The 24,717-nt window shown below is 38.4% G+C and overlaps 1 protein-coding gene across 4 annotated transcripts in view; it reads right to left on the bottom strand.

The window, feature by feature from the left end:
- The window catches only part of ZNF827 (zinc finger protein 827), a 126,081-nt gene that overhangs the window by 17,258 nt on the left and 84,106 nt on the right, over positions 1–24,717 (bottom strand). For all 4 annotated transcript variants that reach the window (XM_030564394.1, XM_030564395.1, XM_030564396.1 and 1 more), the window contains one exon: positions 21,777–21,880. In XM_030564394.1, the coding sequence (XP_030420254.1) occupies positions 21,777–21,880 (104 nt within the window). The remainder of the gene's footprint in view (positions 1–21,776; positions 21,881–24,717) is intronic.

Below are 24,717 nucleotides of genomic sequence, written 5' to 3'. Positions count from 1 at the left end.
GACTCTGCAGCAATGCTATGGAAATTTTAGTAGAGCTTTCAGAGTACATAATTAAAACAGTGCTTCAAAGGGGTAATATGGTCATAATTATAAGAAAAGGTCAAGAGTGTGCAGGTTTCTTCAATAGCATCACAACAAAAACAAATTAATTGGGACACATACTAAGCAAGCAGACTCAAGTAGAAGTAAATACATCTCTTAACAATTCCTTCCAGTATTAGTCATTGGCCTTCTTTTATCTCTCAAGAAGCTGAAATATAAATCCAGCATAGGGAACAGGATATTGTATCTATCAGAGTTATAGGGAAACTCATAGAAAGCTTGAAAAAAATATCCATTTTCAGATTATCCAGAGCTGTTAAAAACTAGTTCCAATTCAGATACCACAGTATTATGGTAGATATCTTACAAATACTTTAGACGGAGGATCAGTCAGTCAGACAGGAAGGAACTGGGTTGATATCAACTGATGTTGCATAATAAATCACCATTACATGGTAGCCTTCCCACAGAAATCCATCTTTTATCAAATTTTGTGTTACAAACTGTTCCTTCACTAAACACCAAAAGAGATTTTTCCCACATTGTGTACAAAATACTGATAATGTACTATAGATAGGGAGAAAGACAGGCTCATCTGTTAATTGAAAAGGTACTATAGACACTGGATGAGTAAAGAACCTGATCTAACAGGCATCTTTCTTCTGCAATTTCTTTGAATCCATAATTGTTTTGTATGCCAAGAAATCCTTACCTTTTTAAAAACAGCTAAGCGTGTTTGATGAAAGATTTCCGATTTAAACCCATATTTAATAGCAAAAATACTGCTGGAAAAAGAGCAAAGTGAAAGGCAAATTTCAAAGCTTTTAAGTGTAAAATACTGATTTCCCAAATAAGAATATACTGTTATGTGTTGACTTAAGAGTTTAAAATGTTTTAAAATAAAGTACTTTTGGTGAAATGCAAGGTGTCTCAGTGCTACTGGAATGCAGAATTTTAAAAAGTAATAATCATGGACTCATGGATTTAAAACGGTTTTGAAATGTTAATTTATGGAATTATGACTACACTCTGTGTACCATATTAAAGAGTTAATGTGCTACTTAAAAATCCTGAATTTGAATCTTCAATAAATTTCTTGATAAAAAAGTAGTAAAATTTGTTAGCAACGTTTCTGTCCTTTATGCTACACCCAGATGTCATTTTGCCACCAATCCTACTAATTTCATATTGACAAGCAGCGTAAGACTGATGGCCTGAAAAAGGGCTAGAGGAAGGTGGGAGAAAGCCCGAGTCAGTATTATAACTGCAAAAATTTGCCACATTATACTGAATATTTCATGTCAATTCAATGGATGTTTCACTTATATTGGCAAGTTTGATTTTGTATCCTCAAATTAGTGACATCGGGATGGATAGCATATTCCACCATCCCTTATAAAAAGCCTTTAAGATGACTTTTGCTTGAGAAATGCTGAGAAAGGAAGCTTTATTTGGTTGAAGGTAAAAGCAAAGAAGAGAACAAAGTATGATCTGAGTACATAAATAACTGAAAAATAGATTCACTAAATCACCATTGTACATCACTGCTGGTAGTTCACAAAAGGGAATATTCTGACTCTGGTTTTAGACTATGAGACACGATTGTTTGATTATTTTCTTTATTGCTTTATTTAGCTGTTTTTAAATTATCGCTTCACAATGTTTTAACTGTATTGTATTTTAAGCTATCATATAGCATCAGGATTACCTTGATGGGGGAGACAGTGAGAATGATTTATACATAAAATTATTATAAAAGAATAAAGCTATGGGTCACCAAAAAAAAAAAGTCACATGAAGGAGAAATTAATGTTTATACTTTTGGCTCTTTCACTAGCTATACCATCTCTCATCCTATAACCCAAATAAATTGCTGCTTCAACGGGGTTCCATTTCAAACCTCCACACAGTCACAAGTAATCAAAGGTTCCCTGTTCTGCAAGCAGTGGTCCTAGCGGGACAAAGCAACCTGCATGGGCAGATCCTTATGTCCATGTAGAGTCCCACTTGAAAGAATTATAAGGATTTTCCTGTGCTACAAACACCCCCTGAAAAGGCTGAAATTAAAGATGCTGATGAAGCCTAAACAGGCACTTTTAGCATTTACAATATCATCATTCCTCTGAAAATGTGTATCATTTTTTATATTTAAGAAACATTTGCAGTTGTTGATGTAAGGTTAGAACTTCAGGATGAGTTCCACACAAGCAGACTTACTTCACATGGTCAAGTGGAAGCCAGGGCAGTGATTTTGAAGATGAGATGAAGGTCCAAAAGAGAAAACTGATGGAGAGATCAGAGACAGAGCAGTGCTTAGTGAAAACAAGATTGAGTGGCCATTTTGATCAGTCCTGGGTTGAAGGTTAAATGGGGAGGTGAGAGTAGGTCAACATGTATGTTGAAGTAACCAAGAATGAGACAGAGAGGGAGAGACGCATATCAAACTCTGAACAGAAGGCACAAGATGGAGGGAAAAGGCAGGAAAAAGAGTAGGAAGTGGGGAGAAGATGGAAATGGCAGATGTTTGGGGGGGAGAAAATAAACAGCAGAGCTATGCGAATAACATTTTTCAGTTCACTGGCAATTATGAAAAATTGAAGACATTTCATTGTGGGCCAAACAAACAATATTTTTTTAAAATGTTCAGTGAATCAAAAAATAATAAAAAAATTAAAATGTTGTTTTGAGTCGACCCAAAACAAAACGTTTCAATTTTTGAGAATTTTTTAACTTTCAATTTTATTTTTCAATAATTTTAAAGGAAATTTTGAAACAAAAAGTCACTTTGAATTGAAAACTCAAAATTCAGTTTAGAAAATATTGAAACAAAGTTTAGGTTTTTTGGAAATTTATCATTTTTTAAAAAACAATTTGGCAAAATTGATGCAAATTTACCAAAGGTTTTAGTGTCACCAAATTTGCATTTTTCACCAAAAAACTTTTGGTCAAAATTTTTTGCCCACACCCATAACATTTTTTAGGGAACAACTCAGGGCAATGTCAGTGAAAGAGAAGCCACTTTGGGAGAAGGCAGCTGAAGAGGCAGTGTCAAATTGAGTAACCAGGTTTCTGTGACTGCAAGGAGATAGAGGCCTGAAAACAGGTGTAGCACAGGTAGCTGCTGTGCACGCTTCCCATGCAAGTATGATTCAACTCCGATCTGAAGAACCACTTTGGATCAAGAACAAATATTTCACAGAGGTCACTTGAAAAGCCATCAGTTAACTTTTGGTTCCTTCAAGTGCCTCATATTTACCATTCAAAGAGGACAGAATACTCTGTACATAGTGTTGCATTTGTATCACCAAGGCTTGTATCACTTGTATCACTTGAAAGCCTAGTTCTCTTTATTTTTTAAAGATGAAAAGTTTAATAAAAGTTTTATTCAGAAAAAAGTTGTTGTAAGCCTAGTTCTCTTTATTTTTTTTCTCTTTATTTTTTAAAGATGAAAAGTTTAATAAAAGTTTTATTCAGAAAAAAGTTGTTGTAATATTCAACCAGTCAAGCCAAAATTGCTTTAAAAACATGCATTTGGGAAATCTCCTCTCCACTCTTATCATTGCACTCAACTAAGATATTTCATTGGCTCTCTGTTTTTGTGCAGTGCTTCATTTGAGATTTTTTTTTTTTGCTTTAGAAATTTCCACTTACATGCTCATCCATCTTTTTTGCCAATAGCATAGCACATAAAAACTGACTAGAGAACACCTTTACTGAACTATGCAATTAAAGTACTACTGCAAATTTGGTCTCTAAAAGCCCACAAACCACTTACAAACTTAATAATATACTGACTGTATGAAGTTTCATCTTCTCCAAATACAGTATTTCTTACTCTCATTCCCCTACTCACTTTCAAAGTGATTCTACCTGCACTGCCAAAAGTTATGTTGCTAGTAATCCAGTTACAATAAATTGTGGATTCTTTCCAGATATTGTAGTTCCTTTATAAAATATGCTTTCCTATTTACCTACTGTAATTGTGGGCCTGGGTGAATACCGTTTTCATTTATCATTGTCACTACCACACTGAACTATCTAGTCCTTTATTTTTGGATAATATTTTAAATTGTGAACAGAATCATTTGTGGAATCTTGTTTTATATGACCAACTTTGATTTTTTTTTTAGTTTACATTCCCATATGCATCTCCTTAATATTTTTTAAGAGATCCTATTTCTTAACCTCACTTCAGCTGAAATACTATAAGTTTGTTTGTCTCCTTAATATTTTTGTTACACTTTTTCTAGCTATAAAAATGTTCAGTATTGTCACCTGCAATATTTTTTAGTCACAATGCATGTCAGATAAGAATGGTTGTTAAGCGGATGTCAAGTTTCCTTTTTTACTAATTTATCGTCCAAATATAATAATCTTTGTTCCATCTGGTAGAAGGAACATGAGTTTTATTTTATGAAACCTGAAACAATGATATACATTGTGCAATCCATGCTACAATATGTAGAAAAAAACTCATTGCTAAATAAAACAATTTAACTAAACTAAACCTTAGTGGATACTCAAGGTTTTTCAAATGTTTTTGCAAATAATTATCATTACTATGGAAATACGGTGAATATCAAAATAACGTTTATGGTAGTCTGACTTACTGACCATAAAGATCCTTATTTGATAAAGACGACTATTTGTATATGTATAGTGTCATACTTCTAAGTTGTACATATGGTATTTCTAAAATTGCCTGGTACTAGGTTTGGAAGTATTGGACTAAGGAGCCAACATTCCCCTTACAAGGAAGCATTAACTTTGTACACCGAGGTAGTCCAAATGAACAACAGAATTGCCCAAAAGTGATAGAGAAAGATGTCTGTTTCCATGAAGGGAGATAATGAGGAGATGGGGCTTTAATGAAGCTCAGATAGGAGTCAGGAAAAACATCCAATCAACTATCTGCTCAAGCAAAGTGGATGGATGAGACAATGAAAGGTGGGAGCAGGAGTCCACCACCACAGACACCAGGGATGGGCCAGGTTGCTAAAAAATGGAAGTTCACAAAGATGGTGACAAACATAAGAGCTGGAATCTGAATAAAACAGGAGGCAGACTAGGAAAGGAGCCAGGAGGCAGAGGAAATTACAGCAACATAGGTGAGCCCAAGATGAGAGGACTTATTTTCTCTTATCCTTAAAAAGCATTTCTACATAAACTTCACTTGTAATACAAATAATTTTCCACCTAAGCAGCAAGGTTTATAGTAACCTTAAACTGTATACCAAAACTTTGAGACTTCTTTTATTTTAATTGATTCTCTCTTTTTTCCATATTGGATAAATATGTTTGATTTACGCAATATAAAGTTACTAGTTGTTATCTATGCAGAGGCAAACAATCCTTTGACTTCTGAGGAGAGGCAGGGGGATATCTGATCCTAAACCGAGCTTGAGTTTCAGTTGCCAAAAATTAAACACAAGTTGCTTTTGGTGCTTTGCCAATGTGACCATTGTAAAACCATTGAACAGACCTACGAGTCTCATGGTACATCATATCACATCCTGTGAAACGGACCAAAGTGACAAACAAAAACCTAGGAAGTACTTTTCAAATTTTGATATTTTATTTTTTAAACTGAGTTTTCAAAAACAAATACACAACTATTTGCCCCATCTCTCTCTCTTCAAAACTTGCGTTTAAAGAGAGTAATTTAAAATCCAATATGAACAAATATGGGATGAAGTGAAACTTTTTTCCAGTTTGCTTCTCATACTGATGTGAGTTTCAAATGATCCCAGGAATATGAAGTGAAGCCATCAAGGGGTTTTTTTTGGTTTGAAGATAAATCATGAAAAAAAACAAACACTCATTTTAGAGAGGTTTCCCACCCAGACTTTAAATCAGTCCATGTTTGTGAATCTTGGTGAAGCTAGTCTCAGTTGCATGTTTTAAACAAACCCTGAAACATAGATAATTCTGCTGTAATTCCTTTACAGAAACTAGTTTTTACAACAAACATAATAACTTTTTTCGTCAACATCAGACTGCATATAACATGGAAGAGGCCCCAACTTCCACCATATATTGTACTGCCCTCTTCAATGTGAGTCATAAACAGGATTGCCTTCTCAGAAACTTCAGTCTTTACCAAGACAAAAGAAAAAGGCAATGTAAAAATGCGTAACATATGCTAAAAAGTCAGATGGGCACTGGTCATGAAATGTAGCACTGATAGCAAAAACATCATCAATCAGAAGTCCTTTTAGATCTGCATTGGCTTCAGGAATTTATCTAACACCTTTACCATCTTTAATGATGGTCACGATGTGGAAGGTCAATCAGTCTGACATTTAGTTTTCTAACTGTAGCAGAAACAATTCCCCCCGGGTGGGAGGGGAGAGATGGAAATTGAATTATTTTTTCACTGAGAGAATTGTGACATTATAAAATCAGGAAAGTGGGTGAAACTGATAAATCCTCTTTTCCTTCCGACATATATGCTTTTAAAAGCTTAACCGATCACTATTGACAAATAACACAATCATCTGAGTAACAAAAAACGTCATTCTCTTTGCCTTGTTCTAAAAAAATCCTTATTGTATGTTTTTAAAAAGAGAGTATGTATCCATTCGCAACACAGAACCTGAAAGTGTCTCCCAAGATCTATGAGAATAAGGGATCGTCCTTCAGGACTGGTTGTAGATCCTTGATGATGCGCTGGAGAGGTTTTAGTTGGGGCTGAAGGTGACGGCTAGTGGCGTTCTGTTACTTTCTTTGTTGGGCCTGTCCTGTAGTAGGATGATTTCTGACTCTGTCAATCAGTTTCTTCACTTCAGCAGGTGGGTACTGTAGTTTTAAGAATGCTTGATAAAGATCTTGTAGGTGTTTGTCTGAGGGATTGGAGCAAATGTGGCTGTATCTCAGAGCCTGGCTGTAGATAATGGATCGTGTGATGTGTCCTGGATGAAAGCTGGAGGCATGTAGGTAAGTATAGTAGTCAGTAGGTTTCCGGTATAGGGTGGTGTTTATGTGACCATCGCTTATTAGCACTGTAGTGTCCAGGAAGTGGATCTCTTGTGTGGACTGGTCCAGGCGGAGGTTGATGGTGGGATGGAAATTGTTGAAATCATAGTGGAATTCCTCAAGGGCTTCTTTTCCACGGGTCCAAATAATGATGTCATTAATGTAGTGCAAGTAGAGTAGGGGCGTTAGGGGATGAGAGCTGAGGAAGTGTTCTATGTCAGCCATGAAAATGTTGGCATACTGTGGGGCCATGGGTACCCATAGCAGTGCCGCTGACTTAAAGGTATAAATTGTCCCCAAATGTGAAATAGTTGTGGGTGAGGACAAAGTCACAAAGTTCAGCCACCAGGTTTGTCGTGACATTATTGGGGATACTGTTCCTAACAGCTTGTAGTCCATCTTTGTGTGGAATGTTAGGCTTGAATAAAGACTGGTAGTGGATAGGTAATTACACAGACTAAAAACCATTTCCCCATGCTAATTTCCCCCCTAGTGTTACTCACACCTTCTTGTCAACTGTTTGAAATAGGCCATCCTGATTATCACTACAAAAGTTTTTATTCCTTCTGCTGATAATAGCCCACTTTAATTGATTAGTCAGCCTTGTTAGAGTTAGTATGGCACCTCCATTTTTTCATGTTCTCTGTGTGTATATATATATCTTCCTACTGTACTTTCCACTGCATGCATCTGATGAAGTGGGTTTTAGCCAACGAAAGCTTATGCCCAAATAAATTTATTAGTCTCTATGGTGCCACAAGTACTCCTCGTTCTCTCCTAATTCAGTTCCATGCAGCTCACCAACATTTTTAGCTCATTTATATTGCTTGTTACATTTATTTTGGGTGCTATGAAATCCAATCTGTATCTATTTCTGTATGTCTGAGTGACTACTGTATTTGGAAAATAGAATGCACTTATTTTCTAATAAGAGTCAGTGCAGGTTTATTTGTCCGTTGCAATTCAGTTTGTTATGATAAACTTCAGAGAAAATCCTACTCAAAATCAATCTAGGCTACTTATACACACCATTTGGACCATTCTGGTCTGTGTACATAATTAATGCTTGCTTTATCTGTCAATATGCCACTTTCATTTATGAGTCCTGTTGAAATGGCGACCTCTCTTTCACAGAAAGAAGGCAATAATACAATTAGGGATTTGCACAGACACTAATATGCATATTCTCCATCCAGAAGTTTGATGTTAATAAAAATGAATTTGCCTTAAGGTTACAATTTTCACTCTGGGCTTCGGCGTCCTTTTCCATTTTCCAGCCAAAAAGCTACACACAAAATATACAAACTGTTTAAGCCAGTGGGCAGATACACCAGCGGAGGGATGTAAAAATACAGCCCAAAGCAGCTCAGATCAAGTCCTTTTCCTCAGGGCTAGTTTTATTGATACAAAAAGATTCAAACAAGAGCAAAGCAACTCAGAACACTTGGTTACAGCCACCTTTTCAGCTTTCAGCAAGCTGGTAGAGGGGAGGCCACACCCTTTCTCCTAGACAGCTGCAGCCCCTTCCCCTCTGCACCTCATTGCAGCTCACTTACATGATAGACAGTGAACCTCGGCTGTGCTTGAAACCCCTTACATACTGGGACTTAAAGAGAGCTTTATACCTCGTCTCTCACACACAAATAAGAGTTGGAGAGCTCCTACATGGAATCTTTTCCTGTTTTATCTTTTATCCAGTAGCATTTTGTGACATCAGTCTAGTCAGCATATTGGGCTGCCCGTAATGGAGTGGACTATAACTCCCAAAAACCAGTGTGGCAAATTTTAACTGAGGTCTAACTTGGAAGCCATTAAAAGAAAGATATGAAAGTCTTCTGCCCATCCTCTCCTAAGGTACCATTTAAAAAAAAAAAAAGTCTTCTGCTGGCCCACCCTCACTAGTGGCTGATGGGATTTGTAATTAACTTCCTCCTAGGCAGACTGATGTAGAAGATAGCTGTGCACAGGATAGATGATGAGGTGAGGAGGAGAGAGTCCCAAATTAACTTTTAAAAGAAATGTCTGGTACAGGTCTCCATTCGTTAATAAAAGGAAAAGGTGTTTTAAAAATCTCTCTTATTACTTTATGTTCAGCTTGTATTCAGATAAATTTCATATTTAGGAAGGAGTACAACTCAACCCTGATATTAAATTTCCACAAATATTCAGATATAGAAAAATCAATATAAAATTTGGGCTTATTTATATGTGGGTCTAAATATGATGAAGAGCCCAATACAGTACAATGCGTATTTGTAAACCAGTGGTTCCTTCCATCAAGAGCCATACAACTGGTAATTTAATATGACATCTTTACCATTCAAATTAATGACAGTTTAGAAAGTTCCATTTGCAGTATCTCCATTCATTTTATGTATTTATTTTAAAATCCTAACGACAGTAAAATATTTGTGACTAATTCTTTTATTCCTTGCAAAGTTGTTTTTGGTGGAGTAAGTGCCAGGTTTCTTACTGTGTCTACGACATGGACTTTGGAGAGAGAAAAATGTTACCATGTGTGAAAAGTGCATCCAGTATGAAAGAGTGAAAAAGTCATTGCCCATGTGCTTTGTTTCCCACATGTAAGGAAAGTTACCTTTCGCTGTTTTGCCTTGGTTTTGGTGTTTGTGTAATTTATTAACACAGTTGTTGTCTTGCTGGGTTTAATGATTGGGATCCAGAGTGGGTTATTTTGAATGAAACTGGAAGGTATTTGTTGCAAGTGAAATTACTTTGTTCTTGTGTTGGTTACCCAATGCTGATTTTGCTTTAAAAAGGAACAGATGCAAAAAGAGATATTATACAAAATGAAAATATACATTTTTGCTTGTGTGGGAGGAATGTACAGCATGAAAGGAGAAAGGCTGTGCCAATTAAAATTAGCCCATAAAAAAACAAGAGTCACAATGTTTCAGTTATAAAACAAGTACTCTTCCACACAGTCATTAAACATAGACCAGACTTCGGGTTTCTATAGCATCTTTCATCCTGATGGTCCCTTGAAGTGTTTACAAAGTAATTAGTGAGTGCAGTGACTCTGCAGTCAAAGAGAGTAGCCATTGTGCGCTCAACATTAGTTCCAGGCATTCGCCTCTGTTATACTGAGGAAAGGAGTAATAGCCAGAATACTACGAGTTTCACATATACTTCAAAGAGATCTTTAAATTCTGCCTGGAAGGCCACCGAACAGTGACTGGTAAACAACAAAAAAAGGGCTTGGTTTTGGTTTTGTTATTTTACCCAAAGGACGACATTGCCAGTGTCTGAATTAGAGATGGGCTTGGGCTGCACAGCTTTGATCCAGACCTGAATGTTCTCAAAGAACATGGGATGTTCAGAGCTAGGGTTTTGTCCAATCTCCTACAAGAAAAATGGTTAACTTGAATCCATGAAATTACAGGCCAGAGGTGAGAAAACTACCTTATAATCCACATCATTATTATTTTCTCCCTCTTTTGTGGACTGCTACAAGTACTGTAAATAGAGAATCTAGGCCATATATAGACTATTAATTTCATAAACACTCTCATGCTGTGAGTTTCTCTTTTGTGAGATCATTTTGAAGTGGTTTGTTCTCCACAGTTACACATTACCATGCCCTGAAAATTCTTTCAAAATGGAAAGAATGACTGCTGAGATCATGTTAGTTATAGTGACTATAATGGATAACAGGAGACGGTCATTATTACAATATCAGAAACCTGCAACACATGGAATTTCTTAGTGACAGTTTCTTCTAGGGAACACACATGCATTACATGCAAACCCATCTGGCAGCAGCCCTAGAAAAAGTGACAAAGGAAATGTACGATAGAGATAGAATATAACAGAATAAGTTAGAATCATATGCATCCCAGCTGGTTATAGCCCCAGAAAGGGAGCCAGGGATCTGGAATACCATTCCATCTGCTCACTATATGCAATTCAAGCTGTCTATCAAGGCAGTTGGAGAATGCGTGTCCAGCAACGTAAGTGCCTATGCTGCAGTTAGGCACGTGATAATGAGAATTTAAAGATATGATGCAATAAAGAACAATGTGATGCAATGTGCTTAAGCCAGAACCACTGAAACATAGTTCAGTGCTAAATTAAGTTGAAAAAATGCTGTTAAATCTGTCTCTCTAGGAAGAAATATGCCAAATGTGCCCGCTGCTACAGCATTCCAAGTGAACTGGCTTTCCAAAAACAGCTTTCTACAAGCTGTAATGAGTCATCTGTCTCCTGCTATCAGAGAGTAACAAGACTAGCTGACAAATCCTCTCTCTTCTAAGGGCAGCAATGTAGAGAAAGCATACCACATAAGAGAACTTAAATTAGTTTTCTGTTTATGAAAAATCAAGTTGCATATAAAGATGATAAGGAATCAAGAGCCATTATAACTTAAACTGATTGACTACTCTGCCATAGGGAATTTCCTGCAAATCCTGGGCTGGTCACAGAGGTAGGTTATGTCTGATTGATTAAGTCAATATATTTTATTTTACCTATTTGGATGTATAGAAAAAATAAAGAGGGACCTGCAGAAATCTCTAGGCATCCCTGACACTGTGGTGCAGAACATGCCCTTGCACTTGCTTCCATAGGGAATATCCATAGGGACAAGCACTCGAAGAAAGGAATATTACTTACCTCACAGTAACTGGAGTTCTTTGAGATGTGGTCCCTATGGGTATTTGCTGTGGATGCACATGTGCTCTATGCATCTGGGACTGGAAATGTTTCCAATAGCAGTATCCATTGATTTGCGCCTGTGCCCTTCATGTCGTTGTGCTCTCAACTGAGGGCATAAAGGGCGACACAGACTGACTCTCCAGTTCTCACTCTACTGCAAATCTGAGAGGATCTGAGCAGAGGGGAAGGAGGACAGGACACGAATACCCATAGAGACCACACATCTTGAAGAACTCCAATTACTGTAATGTAAGTAACCTTCCTTTCTTCTATGAGTGCTGGTCCCTAAGGGTATTTCAGTATGGGTGACTCCCAAGCAGTGTTCATTGAGGACATGAGTGCAAGGATGTCTTCTGTATCAGTTCTCAGGAGTGCTGAACCAAATGAAGCATCCCCAATTGAGTCTCGAACCAAGGCATAGTTCCCAATAAATGTGTGAATGAAGCCCCAGATTAGGCCAGAGCCCTATGTACCTCCAGGAAGTGTTGTTTCCTGTCCTCTCTAGAATTATAAGGTTACCGGTAGGTGAACTGTCTGGTTCAAGTGAAAGTCAGAAGGAACTTCGTGAATAAATTTGGAATGCAACACTCAGAAATACTTTATGTCTGTGGAAGATCATATAAGGTGGGTCCGCCCTAAGGGTCCTGAGCTCACCTACACTTCTGGCCAATGTGATAGCTGTTAGGAAGGCCACCTTCACTGATAAGCGCAAGAGGAAGCAGGAGGCTAAGTGTTCAAATGGCAGGTTCATAAGCGCTGACAGTACAAGGTTCAGATCTCAAGCAGGAATAGGTCTCGATACTGACAGGAACATCCTGACAGTGCCTTTTTAGAACTTTACTGTGGGGCAGAGGTGGGGGAGAAAACTGAACAGTTCTCCACTAGAGGATGAAATGCACTAATAACTGCTAACGTACCTATAATGAACTGATGGGTAGGCCCAAGGACTTCAAGGAGAGGAGACAGTACAAAGTAAGAGGAATCCAGGACTCCTTAGGAAACAATAATGCTTTTGTCAGCTGGAGAACCTATTCCATTTGGCAACATAAAACTTTCTTGTAGAGTTTCCTGCTATTGAGAAGGATGTACACCTCTACCCTGATATAACACAACCTGATATAACACAAATTCGAATATAACATGGTAATGCAGTGCTGTATGGGGGTGGGGCTGCACATTGTGGTGGATCAAAGCAAGTTCGATATAACACAGTTTCACCTATAATGCGGTAAGATTTTTTGGCTCCCGAGGACACCATTATATAGGGGTAGAAGTGTATTGGACCTCCTCTGAGCACAGTCTCTCTTAAGTCTCCTGCCCAGGCAAAAACCAGGCTGCCAGGTGGGGATGGTTGGTTTTGTCTCCATTCTTTGACAGTTGGTCCAGAAATGGCTGTAGGTGAATGCACAGGAAGGAGGTCAGCTGCAAAGCCATGGTGAATCAGAACTGTTGCAGCCACCATGACTAATAGCAAAGGGTAAGGTAAAAAAGAGGAAAGATCTGAACACTCCACACAAAACTGAGCTTTTGAAAACAAAATTAATCACGGAACCAAAGGACATGAAGAGAAGAAATTCTTGAATTGCCTATACACTAATGCTAGGAGTCTGGGGAACAAACAGAGGAATTGGAATTGCTCATTTATGAGAATAAATTCAATCGAGCTGATATTACTGAAATGTTGTGAGACAGTTCACACTACTGGAATGTTAAAATCAATGGTTATAATCTATTTAGGAAGGATCGAGTGGGCAAAAGGGGAAAGGGAATAGAACTCTGTCAAAAATGGCATTACTTGTTCCAAAGTCACTGATAACTCAGAAGAAAATGATCTTGAATGCTTATGGATCAATATCCTAACCAATAAGACTCAAAATGGGGTATTAGTTGGTTTCTGTTACAGATCACTATAGCACACTAAGGAAAAGGACAACAGCATCTTTATGCACTTAACTATAAGGTGTAGGGGAAAAAAATTGATGTAATCAAGTGACATATGAAGGTCTACCAGTACTATAACATCCTTGGAATTTCTAAAAACTATAGATGCAATTTCTTAACTCAAAGTGTAGCAATCAACACAGGGGAATTCTTTATTAGACCTTGTTTTAACAGAGAGGAACCGATCACAGAACTGAAAATTAATGGTAGCTTAGGTACACGTGATCATGACTTGATCACATTTATAGCGTACAAGCTGAATATACACACACCCACATCTATATACACACCCACACCTGGTGCTTTAATAGTACCAATTTCACAAAAGTGAAAACAATTAGGAGCCAAATCAGTTGGGAGGAAGAATTTAATCAGAAAAATGTGAATGACAATTGGGAATCATTGAAGAACACCTTTTTAGATACCCCAAAAGCCACAATCAAGGAAGAAGGCCATATGGACTAAAAAACAAAGTGAAAGCAGCTATACCAAATAGAAAAATTATATTTACCAAATGGAAGGAAGGGGAAATTGATAGTAATGAATATAAATCGAAAGTTGGTAATTGCAGAAAACTGACAAGGAAAGCAAAAAGACACAAGGAAAAAATTTATGGCCAGCACAATTGAGGACAGTAAGGAGGAATTTTTAAAATACTTTAAGAATAGAAAGAATTCTGACGATGTTCTTTGTCCAATACTAGATGGAAATGGTAGAATTATCAATAATATTGCAGAAAAGGCAGAAGTGTTCAATACATTTTTCTGTTCTGTAGGGGGGGTGGGAATATGACAGTCTTCTCATACGGTGATAAAGCTCTTTCCATTTCACTAGAATCTCTGGAGGATGTTAAACAGAAGCTGCTAACGCTAGACATTTTTACATCAGCAGCTCCAGATAATAGTTTTAAAACAACTGGCTGAGGAGCTTGCTGGACTGTTAATGTTGATGTTTAATAAGTCCTGGAGCACTGGGGAAGTTCCAGAAGACTGAAAAAAAGCTAATGTTGTGCTAATTTTCAAAACGGGTAAATGAGATGACCTGGGTAATTATATGCCTGTTAGCCTGACATCAATCCTAGGCAAAACAATAAAGAGGCTGATAGGAGGCTCAATGACTCAATTAATAAACAGCTAAAGGAGAACAATGTAATTAATGCATATCAACATGAGTTTATGGAAAATAGTTCCTGTCAAGCGATTTTGATTTTTTTTTTTTTTGGGCTGAGATTACAAGTTTGGTTGATAAAGGCATTAGTATTACTAGACTTCTGTATGGCATTTGACTCTGTGCCACATGACATTTTGATTAAAAAACTAGAAAAATAAAATTAACATGGCACGCATGTTACATGGATTAAAATCTGGCTAACTGATGGGTCTCAAAGAGTAACTGCAATGGTGACTCATCATCAAATGGATATGTTTCTAGTGGGGTCCCAGAGGGATCTGTTCTTGGCCCTGTGCTATTTAAAATAAATAGAATCATCACTGATAAAATCTGCAAATGACACAAAAACTGTAGTAGTAGTAAATAATGAAGAGGACAGAGCGATAACGATTCAGGGAAATCTGGATTGCTTGGTAAACAGGGCCCAAATAAACAATATGTGTTTTCATACAGCTAAATGTAAATGCACATATCTAGGAACAAAGAACATAGGCCATACTTACAGAATGGGGGCTGTTATGGGGGAAGCAGTGACTCTGCAAAAAATTTGTGGATTATGGTAGATAATGATCTAAACATGAATTCCCAATATAATGCTGTGGCCAAACTATGCATAAACAAGGAAATCTTGAGAGTAGTAGCGAGATTATTTTACCTCTGTATTTGGCACTTGTGCGACCTCTGCTAGAATCCTTTGTTCAGTTCTAGTGCCCACAATTCAAGAAGAATGTTGATATTTTGGAGAGGGTTCACAGAAGAGCCACAAGAATGCTCAAAGGGTTAGAAAATATGCTTTACAGTGACAGACTCAAAGAGCTCATTTTATTTAGTTTAACAAAGATGAGGTGACATGACTTGTTTACAAACAAAGGCATGACTTGCTTACAGTCCAAGTATCTTCATGGGGAGCAAATATTTAATAGTGAGTTCTTTAATCTAGCAGAGAAATGTAAAATACTATCCAATGACTGGAAGTTGAAGCTAGACAAATTCAGGCTGGAAATAAGGCATCCATTTTTTTATTTTTATTTTTTTATTAATTTCTTTTTTTTTTTTTTGGACACCGAGAGCAGTTATCTACTGGAATAATTTACCAAGAGTTGTAGTGGAGTCTCCATCATGGACCATTTTAAAATTAAAATTGGACATATTTCTAAAAGATACACTCTATGAATAATTTAGGGAAGTTCAAAGGCTTGTGTTATAGATGATCACCACGGTTCCATTTTGATTCTGGAATCTATGAATGTCTGCATCTTTCACAGTTATACAAATATCAAGACTCCGTGACATGGAGGAGTTTAATTGAGAACCGAGTTTCATCTTCCTCCCACCTATTAGTCTTCTCATTTCCAAATCAAGTACAATAGAATCTGTTTACAATTCTGTGTTTATTGTTAAATAAAATGAGATTCTCTCTCAGATAGGTTCAATGAACTGCAATGTGAAAAGTGGAGTCTCTTTACAGTAATTCTGTGCAACACATAGGGTGGTTTTTTGGTTCTTAAAATTTATTGTGTGTGTGACTAGTACTAATTTTTGTGAAAACTGTGTGATATTGGATTGATAGCTCTTAACAATAAAGTTCTCAATGTACACAGAACAGTTGCTGACGACAGGTCATTATTTTCTTGATCAAAAATGATTTTATTTGGCTGATAACACCACAGGAAGAGATGGGAAATTACATCAGAATGTTCAATAAACAAAGGGAGAAGGGGAAGAAAAAAAGTCCCCCAAATGTATCAAACATTAGAATATAAGAATAGCCATACTGGGTCAGACCAATCATCCACCTCAGCCAGTACCCTGTCTTCCAACAGTGGCCAGTGTCAGATATGTCAGGGGAATGAACAGAACATGGCAATTATCAAATAATCCCCTGTTGTTCAGTCCTGGCTTCTGGATGCCCAGAACAGGAGGTTGCATCCCTGACCATCCTGGCTAATAGGCACTGATGGATCTATTATTCATGAACTCATCTAATTCTTTTTTTAATCCAGTTATAATGTTTGGCCTTCACAACACCCCCTGGCAACAAGTTCCATGGGTTGACTGTATGTTGGGTGGGGAAATATTTCCTTATGTTTGTTTTAAACATGGTGACTATTAGTTTCATTGGTTGACCCCTTGTGGTATGTGATGGGGTAAATAACACTTCACTATTCACTTTCCCCACACCATTCATAATTTTATAGACCTCCATCATATCTCCCTTTAGTCATCTCTTCTGTTGAGCTGAACCAGTCTTTTAAATCTTTCCTTATATAGAATTTGTTCCATGCCATACTAATCATTTCTGTTGCCCTTCTCTGTACGTTTTCCAACTTTAATATACCTTTTTTGAGATGTGGTATTCAAGGTGTGCATGTATCATGGATTTGCATATTGACATTATAATATTTTCTGTCTTATTATCTATCTCTTTCCTAACAGTTCCCAACATGGTTAGCTTTTTTGACTTCTGCTGCACACTGAGTAGATGTTTTCAGAGAACTATCCATGATGACTCCAAGATCTCTTTCTTGAGTAGTAACAGCTAATTTAGACCCCAGCATTTTATGTATAGTTGAGATTATTTTTTTCCACTGAGCATTACTTTACACTTATCAACACTGAATTTTATCTCCATTTTGTTGCCCAATAACCCAGTATGGAGAGATCCCTTTGTAACTTTTTGCAGTCAGTTTTGGACTTTTCATTGCTATAGACTAGGGACCAAGTGGCTAGGCAGTAGTTCTGCAGAAAAGGATCTAGGGGTTACAGTGGAAGAGAAGCTGGATATGAGTCGACATTGTGCCCTTGTTGCCAAGAAGGCTAACAGCATTTGGGCTGTATAAGCAGGGACATTGCAAGCAGATCGAGGGATGTGATCATTCCCCTCTATTCGACATTGGTAAGGCCTCATCTGGAGTATTGTGTCCAGTTTTCGGCCCTACACTACAAGAAGGATGTGGAAAAACTGGAAAGAGTCCAGCGGAGGGCAACAAAAATGATTAGGGAACTGGAGCACAAGACTTATGAGGAGAGGCTGAGGGAACTGCGGAAGAGAAGAATGAGGGGGGGATTTGATAGCTGCTTTCAACTACCTGAAAGGGGGTTCCAAAGAGGATGGATCTAGACTGTTCTCAGTGGTAGCAGATGACAGAACAAGGAGTAATGGTCTCAAGTTGCAGTGGGGGAAGTTAGGTTGAATATTAGGAAAAACTTTTTCACTCAGAGAGTGGTGAAGTACTGGAATGGGTTACCGAGGGAGGTGGTGGAATCTCCTTCCTTAGAGGTTTTTAAGGTCAGGCTTGACAAAGCCCTGGCTGGGATGATTTAGTTGGGAATTGGTCCTGCTTTGAGTGGGGGGTTGGACTGGATGACCTCCTGAGGTCCCTTCCAACACTGATATTCTATGATTCTATGACTTAACTATCATGAGTAATTTTGCATTGCCTGCAAATTTTGCCATCTCACTATTCACTCCCCTTTCCAGATAATTTATTAATATGATGAACAGCACAGGTCCCAGTAAAGATCCTTGAGGGACCCCACTTTTTACCTTTTCCCATTGTGAAAAGTGACCATTTAATTCATACCCTTTGTTTCCTATCTTTAAACCAGTTACTAATTCATAAGAGGACCTTCCCTATTATCCCGTGACTGCTTATTTTGCTCAAGAACCTTTGGCGTGGGGCCTTCTCAAAGATTATTTAGTTTAGGTATTACTTCCAAAGGATACTACATTGTCCCCTCAAAATAATGACTCATCACAAATTATTAGTATGTTGACTGAGTTGCAGTTCAGGGAGCTATTGCAATTTCAGTCTTATTTCCTTGGTTGCCCACCATAGCTCTTCTTTCATGTGATGTGGCTGCTGGTCTTTCTTCTCTGAAGTGAATTCATTTCACTATTAATTCTCAGGGCTTACCTACATGAACATTTAGTTTGTGGAAAGCTTGGGTGTAAACTTCCCCAACGTTAGCCTGCCACAACTATGTATTCACATGGACCCTGCTGCTGCCAATTAAGGGTATGTCTACACAGCATTTTGGAGTAAGCATCCCAGCCCAAGTCAAGAAACTTAGCCCTGGTCTACACGGGGAGGGGAGGATTGATCTAAGTTACGCAACTTCAGCTACGTGAATAACATAGCTGAACTCGACGTACTTAGATCAACTTACCGGGGTGTTTTCACCACGGTGAGTCAACTGCTAGCGCTCCCCCGTCGACTCTGCCTGCGTCTCTCAAGGCGCTGGAGTACAGGAATTGACGGGAGAGCACTCAGGAGTTGATTTATTGAGTCTAGACTAGACGTGATAAATCGATACCAGCTGGATCGATTGCTGCCCGCTGATTTGGTGGGTAGTGTAGACATACCCTTAGGCTCGTGGGGCTTGTGCTACTGCCCTAAAAAAAGCGATATAAGCAATGCTTGTAAGTTACACTTCAGTGCACTGCTGTCTCCTGTGCACTGCAGAATAAGAGGCGCTGCAACTCCTTGGCACACTCACTTCACAACATAGAGCATAGCAAGGTGGTGATGGCAAGCAGGTGCAGGGTACCCAGCTGCTGCTCCACTCACCCCCACAGGCAGGTGGAGGAGAGCTGATCCAATCTGAGAGGGTCCAGTTGTTTTCATACCTGACACAACCTGGACCTTAATTCTTGTAGTTGGTTTGTGGGAGTTCATTCCACAGACTCAGACCAACCTTCAAGAAAACTGTCTTCTGCACAGACTTGGACATAAAAATTTAAACAGTTCCTTCCATGTGTATTTTACTTACCTATAATAAATTATACTGCACTCACATTGCCTAATTGCTGAATTTTCTTAGATCCTTCTGGATTTCTTCACAATCCTTCTGAGTCTTGACTAACCTAAATAATGTTGTGTTCTCAGCAAGTTTCATTATCCAGTTACTCTTCCAACTCATTAATATATGGCACAGCCTCGTTTGTAAGTACATCTTTTTACTACAGCATCTCTTTCCATACTAATTAGCCTTTTTACTTCTTGTACCCTATCTCTTGATCAGCTTCTACTCCATGAAATGACTCTATTCCTCACTCTATAGTAGCAAGCTCTCTTAGATCTATTTTCAGAGGGACTTTATCTAAAGCTTTTTGAAAACACACGGAAACACATACAGCAGCAGTTCTCAACTGGGGATCCAGGGCCCTCTGGAGGGCTGTGAGCAGGTTTCAGGGGGTTCACCAAGCAGGCATGGAGTTAGACTCAATGGAGCCCACGGCAGAAAGCCCAAGCCTGAGCCCCGCTGTGTGGGGATGAAGCCAAAGTCTGAGCAGCTTAGCTTTACAGGGCATCCTGTGGCACAGGGCCCTGAGCAACTGTCCTGCTTGATACCCTCTAATGCTGGCCTGGCCTCTTATAGGCAGAAAAACAGTTGTTGTGGTGCAGGTGGGTCCTGGAGTTTTGTAGCATGGGGTGAGGGGTGGGCTCAGAGAGAAAAAGATAGATAACCTCTGACGTACTGGACACAACTCTTATTAGGCAACATCCTATCTTAAGAGACCAACCTAAAGTATTCCCGAAATACTGAGTACAATTCTGATTTGTCATTAGAACATTTTATTTAATCAGTCAATTTGTCCATTTCTTGAGTGGTTGCTTAAAACAGGTTTTGTTTAGAAGGAAGCTCCTGAGGGTAGATTTGACAATTTCCACAAGAAACAGAAGGACTAGGACCTTCTACTAACAGAGAATGAATTCTCAGCTCTCTGAGATTATATATTATATATAATTATAATTTTTATTTTTTTTAAATCACCACCACATTGCTACTGTAAAACTGTTTTAACACTTCGGTTCCAAACCTCACTTATCAAAGGGTTATTATTCGCTTGTGAAAAGTAACGAAAAATCTCATAAGAGTTATTCCAAAAGTATGAAGTAGACAATGAAAAGGAAACTAGTATTTATGCATACTTATCCATACAAATTACATATTGATCCAACATATGGTCTCCTCACAATATGATCAGTAAACAATGTGCACTGTCTAACCAATATATTATATATAACTAACTAAATAAGTAGCAGTTATATGCTACATGTAAATGGTAACAATAAGGGACAAACCAATAGTTAAAAATGATTCCTAAGCAATCACTCTCTGGATAACAACTTTTTTTCTGACTATTCAAACTTATCTGATACAAAAACATACACTATAGTTCCAATTACCTCAGTTAAAACACTGACTCTTGAGAATAATCATAATTTCATTGCAATAATTCTGATAATATAAATCAAGATTTCATGCTGAGGGTTGATGCTTCTAGTATGGTACAAGAGTGTTGGCTCTACAGGCTATGTCTTCTGCAGTTCTGAGCACATCTTGAAAGAAGCTGAGAGTTCCTATCTCCTAATGGGTATTGACAACACTCAGCATGCTGTAGGAGGTGCTTACCACCTTTCAGGGAAGGGACCTAAATGAATGATATGGGTAAGAGAATTGTATTGGAAAGCTGAGCCGTTCAGGCACATGAACTGCATATTTGGAAATTACACGGAGTTTTCCTGTATTTTATGAGTTGGAAGGGTGGGCTTGGCCACCAGTGAGGGAGCCAGAGGGCAATAATTATTTCTTATCAGACAGCTTTATACTTCCCTTAAACATAGGATGTGAAAATAAATACACTCAATTTATAATATTGAGGTACATCCTTTTTTGGTTCTTGCTTTGGATTTTTTTTTTGAGACAGTTATTTAAAGACTCATAAGTACTCAGGTAATTATGAAGAAACTTATCTTAGTCTTTTTCTTTTAAAAATATTCATTTTTCTGGTGGTTGAGTTGTTTGTTTTTACATAGCAAACCAAGTTTTATTAAGGGGAGATATAGATGATTAATGTACTGAATAAATATAGTACAGATAGTACTATATCTAGAAAATCCAGTAAATATAGCACAGATCTTTTTATGCTAAACAAATTAAAAGTAATTAAATAGAAAAAAAGGCCATACCTGGTGCTGATATCCTTCCATGAAGAGCAGTTTCATTGGGCAGGAGATCTTTTGAGTTGGAAGTGAATGGCGATTGTCTAAATGTATCTTCAGAAAAGAAAGGGCTGAGGGGGAAAAAGATTTCTTTTAGTAAACAAACACTGACTAGCTAAAGTAGTAAGTGTGACACCTGATCCTAACACTTTTACAATTCATGTTCAAGTAAGTTTTTTGGTATACAAGACTCCTACTGAAACAAATGCAGTATGTGATGCTGCGTACAGTGGTCTTACTTCAGTGGCACCCCTACATCAAATTTCCTATCAAAGCGAAAACTGTCTCTCTAAAATGCTTCAGGATAATTTAGTGACAACTCAACATCAAGCTATGTATTAGTGACTAAAAATTGATTTTTAAAAAAAATTTGTACTCTTCTGTCCAATCTGAACTTTTTTGTGGGCGGGGAGGAAAGAGCAGGATTGTTTTGATTACATCTCTTAATAAGAGCATTTAACTATTTAACCAGCTAAGATAATTAAGAATGGAGTTCTAAACAAGTCAAGAAATACTCTGTGTGGTTCTCTTTTGATGTGGTATTCTGCAACCCAGCTAAAGTTTAGTTGGCTTTCCTTGTATACTTCCCTATCCTGGACAGTATTATAAAATAATCAAATGTAAGAGCAGAAAAAAATTGCTGTAACTGACCAAAATGGTGCCTTCTCAAAGACTGCAGAATACAAACACTTTATTGAATTGACTTTGATCTGACTTTGAAAGTATATCTTTATTAACTGTAACAGTTAATAAGAAGTTAGGTTTGATATTGATTGTCATATGTCATAGAACAGTTTTGTTTTGCATTCAACTAAAGACATGAACAGAAACAAGACTTGCCTACAATACAGATACCAAGAAGTACACCAAAATTAAAATAGAAAAGAATAGTCTATTTGTTGGAAAGTCATTCTTTTCCCCTTGCATGTTCAATATGATTTCACCCAGAACAAAATAAAAATTACATTTAAACCTGATATCTGCTAAATTGAGAATATATAATAGATAGGGACAACTGTATTTTAAAAGGCATCATGAAGCAGGATGGAGGAAGTGATTGTTTCCAAAATAGGATTAACCACATCTTCATTGTACCATCACAAGTAATTAGTAATTATGTACAGAACAAACCCACCATACTTTGGGGTGGGGGTGGGGAAGTTTGGGGATAGCTAAACATTCTCATAGAAGCAGTAAAGAATCCTGTGGCATCTTACAGACTAACAGACGTTTTGGAGCATGAGCTTTCGTGAGTGAATACCCACTTCTCATAGAGTTGATATGGCCAACTTAAAAAAATATTGATTAAATAGAAATTGTAAAGAAACACATTGCTGCCCACTTCTTCAATGTCACTTGAAAGTGAGAACAGGAATTCTCATGGCACTGCTGTAGATGGCATGGCAAGATATTTATGTGCCAGATATGCTAAAGATTCATATGTCCCTTCATGCTTCAACCACCATTCCAGAGGACATGCGTCTATGCTGATGATGGGTTCTGCTCAATAACGATCCAAAGCAGTGCAGACCAACACATGTTCACTTTCATCATCTGAGTCAGATGCCACCAGCAGAAGGTTCATTTTCTTTTTTGGTGGTTCGGGTTCTGTAGTTTCCACATCGGAGTGTTGCTCTTTTAAGACTTCTGAAAGCACGCTCCACACCCTGTCCCGATCAGATTTTGGAAGGCACTTCAGATTCTTAAACCTTGGGTTGAGTGCTGTAGCTATCTTTAGAAATCTCACATTGGTACCTTCTTTGTGTTTTGTCAAAACTGCAGTGAAAGAGTTCTTAAAATGAACAACATGTGCTGGGTCATCATCCGAGACTGCTATAACATGAAATATATGGCAGAATGAGGGTAAAACAGAACAGGAGACATACAATTCTCCCCCAAGGAGTTCAGTCACAAATGTAATTAATGCATTATTTTTTAACAAGCATCATCAGCATGGAAGCATGTCCTCTGGAATGGTGGCCAAAGCATGAAGGGGCATACAAATGTTTAGCAGATCTCGCATGTAAATACCTTGTAAGGACCGCTACAAAAGTGCCATGAGAACCATCTGTTCTCACTTTCAGGTGACACTGTAAATAAGAAGCAGGCAGCATTATCTCCTGTAAACGTAAACAAACTTGTTTGTCTTAGCGATTGGCCAAACAAGAAGTAGGACTGAGTGGACTTGTAGGCTCTAAAGTTTTACAGTAACGCCTCACTTAACGTCATCTCGAATAACATTATTTTGTTATGTTCCTGATTAGAGAACACGCTTGTTTAAAGTTACGCAATGCTCCCATATAATGTTGTTTGGCAGCTGCCTGCTTTGTCCGCTGCTTGCAGAAAGAGCAGCCTGTTGGAGCTAGCCGATGGGGGGTTGGAACCAGGGGGGCCGGCAGGCCCCCAATCAGCTCCCCTAAGTTCTCTGTGCAGCAGCCACCCAGCAGGTTATCAATTATCAATTGATGGCAGTTCAGCTGTCCCTCCCCCTACTGCTGTGTGCTGCTCCTGCCCTCTGCCTTGGAGCTGCTCCTGGGAGCCTCCTGCTTACGATGCGGCGGAGACGGGGGGAAGAAAAGAAGGGTGCCGGCTTTAGGATGTGCAGGGCCCGATTCGAAAGAGCTGCCGCTGAAGACAGTGACAGCAATTTGGCAGCAGCTCAGTCGGTTGCCGCTGTTTCCAGTGGCATTTCGGCAGAGGGTCCTTTCTCAGCAGCAGTTGTCTTCCGCAGCCTTACTTTGCGGGGCCCCTCTTCCAGACACTGTGGGGCCCTCTGAGGCACGAGGCCCGATTCACGGGAATTGGGGGAATCAGCCTAAAGCTGGCCCTGCCTGTACCCCACCTCCACAGAGCAGGGGGAGGGGCATGACAGGGCTCAGGACAGACGGAGCTTGCTGGCAGCAGCTGC

This window comes from Gopherus evgoodei, chromosome 5, assembly GCF_007399415.2.
Source record: "Gopherus evgoodei ecotype Sinaloan lineage chromosome 5, rGopEvg1_v1.p, whole genome shotgun sequence".
NCBI classification, from domain to species: domain Eukaryota; kingdom Metazoa; phylum Chordata; order Testudines; family Testudinidae; genus Gopherus; species Gopherus evgoodei.
The sequence above is the reverse complement of the archived record's forward strand: the minus strand, read 5'-3'. Positions and strand labels throughout refer to the sequence as shown.